Source organism: Quercus suber, unplaced genomic scaffold (genome assembly GCF_002906115.3).
Source record: "Quercus suber isolate HL8 unplaced genomic scaffold, Cork oak 2.0 scaffold_376, whole genome shotgun sequence".
Taxonomy (NCBI): Eukaryota; Viridiplantae; Streptophyta; class Magnoliopsida; order Fagales; family Fagaceae; genus Quercus; species Quercus suber.
In genome coordinates this window covers 8,625-17,778 of record NW_027069828.1, presented here as the reverse complement: position 1 = coordinate 17,778, position 9,154 = coordinate 8,625, and the positions used below count along the sequence as shown (strand labels likewise).

The 9,154-nt window shown below is 33.1% G+C and overlaps 1 protein-coding gene across 1 annotated transcript; it reads right to left on the bottom strand.

Annotated features, from left to right (window-relative positions):
- Window positions 1-1,978: 1,978 nt before the first annotated feature.
- On the bottom strand, window positions 1,979-5,110 carry LOC112012278 (xylan glycosyltransferase MUCI21). Its single transcript, XM_024044659.2, has 3 exons — window positions 4,998-5,110; window positions 4,561-4,846; window positions 1,979-3,438 (listed from the first exon to the last, which is right to left on the bottom strand). The coding sequence occupies exons 2-3, from the start codon at window positions 4,679-4,681 to the stop codon at window positions 2,174-2,176; spliced, it is 1,386 nt and encodes a 461-aa protein (XP_023900427.2). The 5' UTR covers window positions 4,682-4,846; window positions 4,998-5,110; the 3' UTR covers window positions 1,979-2,173.
- Between the last annotated feature and the right edge of the window lie 4,044 nt (window positions 5,111-9,154).

The following is a 9,154-nucleotide window of genomic DNA, read 5'->3' as shown; positions in this document are numbered from 1 at the left end:
CTTCGTACTGACTGAAAGATTCTGCCAGGTTGTAGCTGAATTGGAAGTTGGATATAGCTTAAAGAGGCGTCGGAGAAGGTAGAAAATATCTTCTAAAGTCTATCACCTCCTCATTAAATGCTGTCCACCTAACACTCTGGCCGCATTAATGTGGAGGTGATACCTGAATAGTAACTAAGCAGCTTTATGACCACTAAGCTGAAGGTTCCGGTAGGGACTAGATGGGACAGAAAGGAGCTCCCAGGATAAGAACTACACGTGTACAAAGGAAACAAGAGGAGAAACGAAGTATATAATGTAGAAACGAAGAAAACAGAAAGGACTTCTGACCAGAAAAAGAAAAAGAAAAAAGAGAGAGAGAAGAACAGACCAATTGAAAGAGGGCCGAGGAGAGTTTTTCCTCATAGAGCGAATCAATAGTATCCCTTGTTACTTGATGAGTAGAACCCTTCCTGAAAAACAGTACTAGTTCTTGAGCCCATACTCTATAAATTTATTGTTTGGGCTTGTTGGGCTGAAAACCCAACACTCAATTCAAATTGAGTCCTTACAGAAACTTATTACATTCTTTTTATATGAAAATTGTTTTTTAACTGTTAAGTCATCAATGAATTTTTTTCTCCAAAAAAAAAAAAAATTAAGAAGTCAGCAATGAATTTTGGCTTCTTTCTTGGTATATGTAAGATTTGAATTTAGATTGGTTAATGTTGTGCTTGGATCTTCATAGTCGATAGGGGCATCGATTAGAGGTGGTGAAATCTATTACATTCTGAGAACCTGACATGATGTGAAGTTAATAAGTTATGGGTTGAGGCTTAACAGATTTTAATAAAAAGGTTTCTATCATAGTTTACCCCTCTAAATAAATACAAACATGACATTATTTCATTACATCAATTATGTTGGGGGGACCATAATTTAGCTCCCTACAATCACTTTAAAAACAAGCTTGTGTGGTGTGATGTCGAAGGCCATAAAAGACTTGTGTATATCTTCCTCATCACCAATTGGTTTTGAGGTAGAATAACATAGCTCACGATCTGACAAATAGTATCAGAGCTAAGGTCATGGGTTTGAGTCACGGGAGTGTCATTATGAGGAAGGGATTGTTGGGGGAACTACAATTTGACTCCCCACAATCACTTTAAAAACAGGCCCGCGTAGTGTGATGTTGAAGACCATAAAAGAATTAAGTATGTCTTCCTCATCATCAATTAGTTTTGAGGTAGAATGACATATCTCACAATCCCAAAAATTATATATTCATACTTTTTTTCCTATTCTTTCTCTTTCTCTGTAGATTCAAGTTTAAAAATGAAGTTTTTCTAGACAAATAAATTAAAAGGCTTTGATTTTTTTCCCCCTGATTGTTGTGAAACTCTAAAAATCAAGATTAGAACGAACCAAAAGTTGATACTTAAATTTTCTTTGTAATTTCTCAAATTTGAACTTTCTCTCTCTACACATATATACTTAGATTAGGCTAGAGTATAAATTTTATCTTGTACATAAAAAAAAAAATTCTCTCTCTCTCTCTCTCTCATAATTTACTAGTACAAAACTAACCAAGAATTAGAATGGAGTAAAAGATTTTAGTCTTTGCTTAACTCGCAAGTTTTTGATATACTAATATGGTTATTCATTTATTCTTTAAATTTTTTTTTGGGAACCTTTTTTATGTCCACCTATATGAAATGTATTTAAAACTAAGTTGTTCTTGTGCTTTAAACAACTTAAACTACCCAATCAAACGAGAGAGAGATATGTTGGGTGTAGTAGGCAATGGTGATATCGTATAGTGTATTTATTCTCATGTTAGATGAGGAACCTGAGTGTTTGATCTTCATCTGATGTAAAACCTTTGTTTTCATATAATATAGAAATGATAATTTCTTATAAAATTTAGAAGCACTAGCTCCATTTCATTATTAGTTTTGTGTCAGCGATTTTTTCCTTTAAATTTTACTACCGTGCACCCTTGACATAATAGTCACTCTACAAGAAACTCATTTAGTAAACATATTTAACAAACTTCTTATGCTTATCTCAAAGCTTCCGTTTTTGTTTATCTCAAACTCTGAATTATAAACAAAAAGAATTAAAAAATAAATACAAATACAAAATACACTTATTAAATCCTCTAGTGTCCTTTCAATATGCAGGACCATTATCACTATCCCTCTTTCTCCATGAATTTCTTGGCCGTCTTGTACATTTCCTTCAAGTAATCCCTAAACCTAACCAAATCCAACTTAACATTTTGCTCCTTCAAATATATGCTCATAATCTCAGCGGACCAATTCTTTCCTCTATAAGCAACTGGGTCTTTTATCATCGTGTCATCCTTGTCATATTTCTCTATCAAACTGCTCTCCTCTGCTTTTATCCTATACTCCATGTACACTAACCCCATATCCTTAGCTGATTTTTCAAAGCAAACCTGTGACACCCATTCAGCGCCAAGTGGCACCACTTGCACAAACACAGAGCCAGGTCGAAGAAACAATGAATGTGTAAGTGCTGCACCATGTATTCCAATCATTGCATGACTCGAATTTATTAATGCATAAGATTCCTTCAAAGGGGTTGTAGTTCTTGGCTCAAAAACAATCACATTAAAACCAATTTTTTCAGCTTCAAGTTTTACTTCATTTTGGTTCAAGAGTACACGACCAACACCACCACTTCGACTAGCCAATACTAGAATTGGCCTAGACTTTGAATGTTTAAATTTAGAGGGATAGTTTTGGTTTTGGTTTTGGTTTTGGCCATATGCCTTGTCTAGGAAGGCACGAAAATGAGTGAAGGTTATTGAGTTTGGTGTTAATTTAGGGTCTATAGTCATAAAGCCATGTGATATTATGCCCACACTGGCTGAAGGAAAACAATGAGTGATATTATCATTATCCAAGTCTATGATAGGGTACTTATTGAAAGTATGTATTATTTCTATATACTTACTAACCCACCAATTACGAGCCTTTGCTATCACGAGAACAACATCTTGATCAGGATAGACTGAATTGACGGTGATGAAGAGGGGGATGAAGACATCATTGAAGTCATGGAAGAAGTTCCCGGTGTACCCACCCGCACTGAATACTAGGGCTGGGGCCTTGTGTTGGATTTTACATTTTGGGCTTGATGGGCCTGAGATGAGGGCAACCTCCTTGATTCTAGGCATTGTGAAACTCTCCCATTTGCGTGGATAGGGCCTCAATTTTTCCACCATGGGCTTTTGTGGGTTAGAAATGGTAGGGTCCATTAGAAAGAATGTTGAAGTAGTGGGGTCTAGGACTGTTGGGCCATTGATTGAACAAATGTCGTAGAAATTGTGAGTACGGTCACAGTTGATTTCTTTTGCTTGAGTGGGTTGTGGAAATGGTGGAGTGAGTGTTTCCCTCGTGTTGATTGATTTGGGTAGCCTGTGTTTTCTACCTGCAATTATAAGAAAGTCCCAAAAATAAGTTTAGAGATAGGAGGCTATTTCAATTTTGTCAACCAAATTTATATTATCAATTGAAAAAATGATATATGAAGAGAATCTAAAAAAAAAAAAAAAAAAAACCAAATAAAAAAACTTAATTGATAATTTTAAATCTCGAGAAGCGATAAATATTTAAATACTATGTGACACATGAGTTTTAGTTAGTTTAACTAGCAAAGTCTCTAATGGTTGAATAAGAGATCTAGAATTCATTCTTCGCCTATATCAAAAACTGATTGGTATTTTGGTTTGATAATAAAGAACTATCATTAGGAGCAAACGAGATAAGTTGAAATTATCTTTAAAAAAAAAACAAAAATACTATGTCACATATTGACCTATAATTGATCATTTTATATCGCATTTTTTGCCACTTGACTCCATTTAATTGGTAGGATAATAAATGCCATATTTATACTTAAATTTTAAAGGGAAATAGAAATCTTAAGGTTGATCAATTTGACAAATGTCACAAGATCCAAATGGAAATAAATCACTTGATAAAATATTACTAAGCATCTTCACATGGTGATTAAGTTGTGATCAAGCGGATGGTCCATTAATACTGAATAGATGCCTTCACAATGTAACTTTTGTCTCAATTCCTCCAATCCAAAATCCCCATAATATTTTAAATTTTTTATACGATGAGAACTAGATACCTAGGATGAAGTATCTTCTAATATACATATCAAGAAAGTCGGAAAATAAAAGTTTTATTTATTTGTTATTTTATAATTCAATAGTTATAACAATGAATGAAATATTTGAATTTTGGATATCATAAACATACTAAGAGGCATTAACCAGTTCAGCTATATGACTTTTGTCAACTAGAAAACAGGTTAATCAGTGATAAAGGATAGCACGAGGGAGTTTAGTGGAACTATTCTTACAAAGGCTTGGTATGTTGTAATAAGAGATATTCATCACTTAATCACAAGACTCTTCACCTTATTGTGACTGATTTTGATCACAGAGAGTCTATGTGACACGTAGATTATTGAGACAGCAAATGTAAGTGTCTTCACACAACGAACGATGAGAATGTAAAAGGGTTTTGCAACACATACCTTGAATGGTCTTGGTCGAACGTGACACATTCATTCTCGTTACTGGTGATAAATATAAGTAAAGCTGAAATACGAAAAAAATGACTATTATTGCAAGGCATGTTGAATCTCTCTTCTTCATATCGCTATACGATCCAAGCTTTTCTGTAGATTATTTTGATTTTGATACCAAGATTGAAGCTTTCCTATCTATTCATCCTTTTCTGGGCATAAACTATAAACAATCAACAGATATCCCACCTTGCTGGCTCTAAAGCTCCTGTAATTGAAGATCTTCAATCTAAAACTTCAAGCAAAATAAAAAGCGTTAAACAATGGTATTATTGAAGAACAAAGAAGTCTAAGAAATTTGTAAATCTTTTGCTCAATCTGATGTCTGATTTTCTTGACTTAAAACTTTCTATGGAAGAAGTTTTTGGAGAGAGAGAGAGTGCAACCTCATGGAAGAGACGTGGGAAGCATTAGGAGGGTGCAAGCTCACACGTTAGGCTGTGATTTAAAAGAGACAGCTAAATTACATTATAAAAGTATTTGAGTAGAGAAAGACATCCTAACTTAGCTCCCCCTAAAAAACATTAGGAAAAAAAGAGAATCCAAAATACCCAATCAAAGCTCAATGATGATTCTTTCTCAAAAAGAAAAAGAAAAAAGCTCAATGATGATTAATCATTTTAAGTCGAAAATGATTAATGTGATGTAATGTCGATCGTGAGTTAGAGTGCATTTTTCTTCACATAATTGGACAACATTTTTTTTTGTAGTAGAAGAAATTGAACAACACTTGGTTGAAGTAAAATGTTATTGACATAATTTAAAAGTTTACCTTTGTGCATAATTGGAGAATGAATATTTTATTTAAAACTTGTCAAAGATATGAACCAAATACCCACGCTAAGATCACATTCTTGTTTTGGTTATTTAATAGGTTTGTGTTTTGGTGCAATAATTTTTTCCCCTAAGTCAACCAATGTAACATCCAAATCCAATGCATCCTGTAAGCTGACACGTAGTGAGGCAATATTATTAGTAAGACGCATATTTTATTTGTACACTTTTTGTGTTCATAACTACATATTTTATGCAGCTAAAAAAAATAAAAACCAACATATTTTATGCACATCGATCCCATGAAAGACAGGATAATCTAGGTTGAGTTAAAAGAAAAAACCAACATATTTCATGCTCTCTATTAGAATGAGTAGGAATTTATCTATCTTTGCCATCCAACATATTTCATTGCACGGCCAAAATGGGCATTTGCCTCTTTTGCCAAAACTTTCCAGCAAAATGTCCCATGTTTGAAACTATTTAAAGAAATGCCCCTGTTTTGAAACTCGATTTTCTAAAAATCGAGTTCCAAATGTAAAACTCGATTTTTGAACAATCGAATTATAGCGAACTTGGACTTAGGGAAAAAAAATTTCAAGGAACTCGAGTTCTAGAATTAAAAGCTCCTTGCATTTTAGGAGATTCTTTCGTTGTTGTAATTGAGTCATGGGTACTATGAATGGACAAAAATTTGTGAAGTGTAGGAGATGGAAAATTGAGTCATGTGTAATTACAATTATATTGATTGGGAAACTTAACCAAGAAAATTGAGCTGGGGTTTCATTACAATATTCACAAAATAAAAAATCTCCTAAAATGCAAGGAGCTTGTCATTGACTCAATTATATTGATTGGGAAACTTAACCAAGAAAATTGAGCAGGGGTTTCATTACATTCACAAAATATTTTGTCTAGAGGACTTGTTCAAAAGCTAGTTAATATATATGGCCTTTAAAGTCAATATATTATCTTTCAAGATTAAGGCTCTGAAAATTGTAGATAGAGATAGGATTTGACTTGTTCTTTCTATTATTGCTAGATTGAAATTTTCGTAAATAATAGCTATATATGATGTTCCTCAACATTTTGTGTGTGTATATAGAGAAACCTACCCTAGATGGGATTTTGGTAGATAATTATGGTGTAAGGAGTAGTTTACTAGGATATAGTAAAACATACCATTTCCTAAATCATAAAGATGGTTGTATTATAAGATTTTGTAATGCAAATTAGTAACAAGTTCTACATTCTCTTTGTTTCTATGATTTTGTACCATTGGAACTAAAACTATTCTGCAAATTAGTACAACATTTTTTATTAGGTCCTCTCATTAAATATGAGGGCCCATTGTCTCTTGAAATCTCTGCTTCTCATATAATTATCTGCTATCAATAATTTGGAAAATTGGCTACCAATTTAACTTTTTTGCCTGGCCTTTCCTTGTTAAACCATATACTCCAAGCAATTGTGACCACTAACCCTATCAACTATTGGATAAACTTGACAAGCCATTATAGGTCTTTAGGCACTCGTTAAAATTTAAAAGATCCCCTTTTAAGATGAAAATGGGATCGAAGTATCGAACTGTTGGTAGCTAGCGATCTTCAACTAACTAAAATGTTCACTACAGACCATATGATATATAGTAAATTAAATTATTGCTTACACATTGTGAATATAGCAAAGATTTGCAGCTTTCTAAAACTTAATTTTATTACTAATACAAGCCAACAAGAGCCTTCTAACTCTACTAAGATTTTCCGGTGTATCTAATAGAGACTTCTTCAAATCTCCTCTTCCTGACTTGCTAGTACTACACAACCCGGAGTGTTCAAACAAATGCATTTCTTTAAATATATATACATTCATAAGGGACCAATCCGTTCCTTTTAAAACAACTGGGTCTCTTATTACCATGTCGTCATTGATATAATTCTCTATCAAGCTACACTCCTCAGCTTGTATCCTATATTCCGTGTACTTTTGACCCCACATTCCTAGCCAATCTTGCACAGCAAATCTCCACCGCTCATGCAGTCTCAAGCCGCACCACTTGCATAAACACCGAGCCAGGCTTATACCAATCATTGCATGGCTTGAATGTATCAATTCATAAACTTCTTGTCATAAGGGTTGGCTCAAATATAATAATCACATTAAAACCAACCTTTTCATATTCAAATTTTACTTAATTTTGTTTGAAATTACAAGTACACGACCTGTACCACCATTACGATGAATCAACACAAGAATTGGCCTAGATTTTGAAGGGTTAAATTTAGAGAGATGGTTTTGGTTTGGAATTTGACCCATATGCTTTGTCATTTAAGGCATGAAAATGTGCTAACTTTTTTAGTTAGGTATTAATTTAGGGTCCATAGTGATCAAACCATGTTATATAATAATCACACCAGCAAAAAGGAAACAACGAGTCAGGGACAAAGCTAGAACTTTGAATTAGGGGGCGACTTTATTATTGACTGTGTGCATGCACAGTTTCAACTTCTGACTTTGCTACTATTTAACTACTAAGATTTTTTATTTTTTTATTTTATTTTTGTGTGTGGGTAAGAACAAAATTATTTTTGTTTAGAATTTTTTAAAGGGTGTGGTTGTTTATTTTGGATAAAATTGGTTAATTGAGCTTAATTTTTTTTAGTTTTACTATTGCTAATTTTTTTTGTTGAGCTATTTTTTGGGCTTGTATATTTTGTTTTAGATTTTAAATCTATAAATTTTTTTTTATGTTCACTAAAATGAGGAAAATGCTAGAACCACAAACTTTTTAATAAATTAGTGATATAATAAGTGGTTATTAGTAAGTAGAAAAATGATGTGAGTGATGGGCCCATTATGCAAACCAATAAAAATTTGCTACCGAAACAGTTTGTAAAAATGTTGTAAAAAAATTTGTAAGTATAGTATTACACTTAAAAGAATTAATGTTATTGTTTAAGGGAAATAAAATGTAATTTTATATAACAATATTGCTAAAGTTAATACACACACACACATATATATATATATATAATAATAATAATAATATTTAAAAAAAAAAATATTGGTGGAGGCCATTGCCCCCTCTGGTCTAAGGGCCATCAAATAACCCATGGCCCACGGGCCGACCCAAAAACCCAGTAGCCCATCGGGCTAATGGGCGGCCCAGCCCGTTGTTATTGAGGCCCATGGGTAGCCCACTAGCCTAGTGGGTTAGGTCGTGGGCTAGTTTTTATGCCCATGGGCACCCGATGGGCTAGCCCAGTAGCCCAGCCCATTGGCCCAACCCGTTGCCCAGTCCAATAACTTAGAATTTTTAACAAAAATATATAAGAAGTGTATGAAGGATTGATCTTGAGATATTGTAATAGAATTTCTTAAGAAAACTCTCCCAACCACTAAGATACTTAAAGTAATTGTGCTAAACTTAGTTTACTAAATATATATTTTTCTAGTAGTTTAGCAAATTTGAATTAACCATTTGATTTTTTATTATTAAAGATAAAAATAAAAAACTATTTGAAGCTTTATTTAAAAAAAATTAAATAGATTTGACGATAAAAAAAAATTGTAATTAAGTATTAAATTCTTTGATCCTTTCCTTTTAAAAAAACTAGATTGATTATTCCCTTATTAAAAATTGATTATTTATTTTTAAAAATAATAAAATAATATGTTAACACAATCTCATGGGTAGCTCATTAGGCCCAACTTAGTAACCTAGCCCGTTAAAGACAAAATGGGCATTGCCCATGGGCAGGGTCATGGG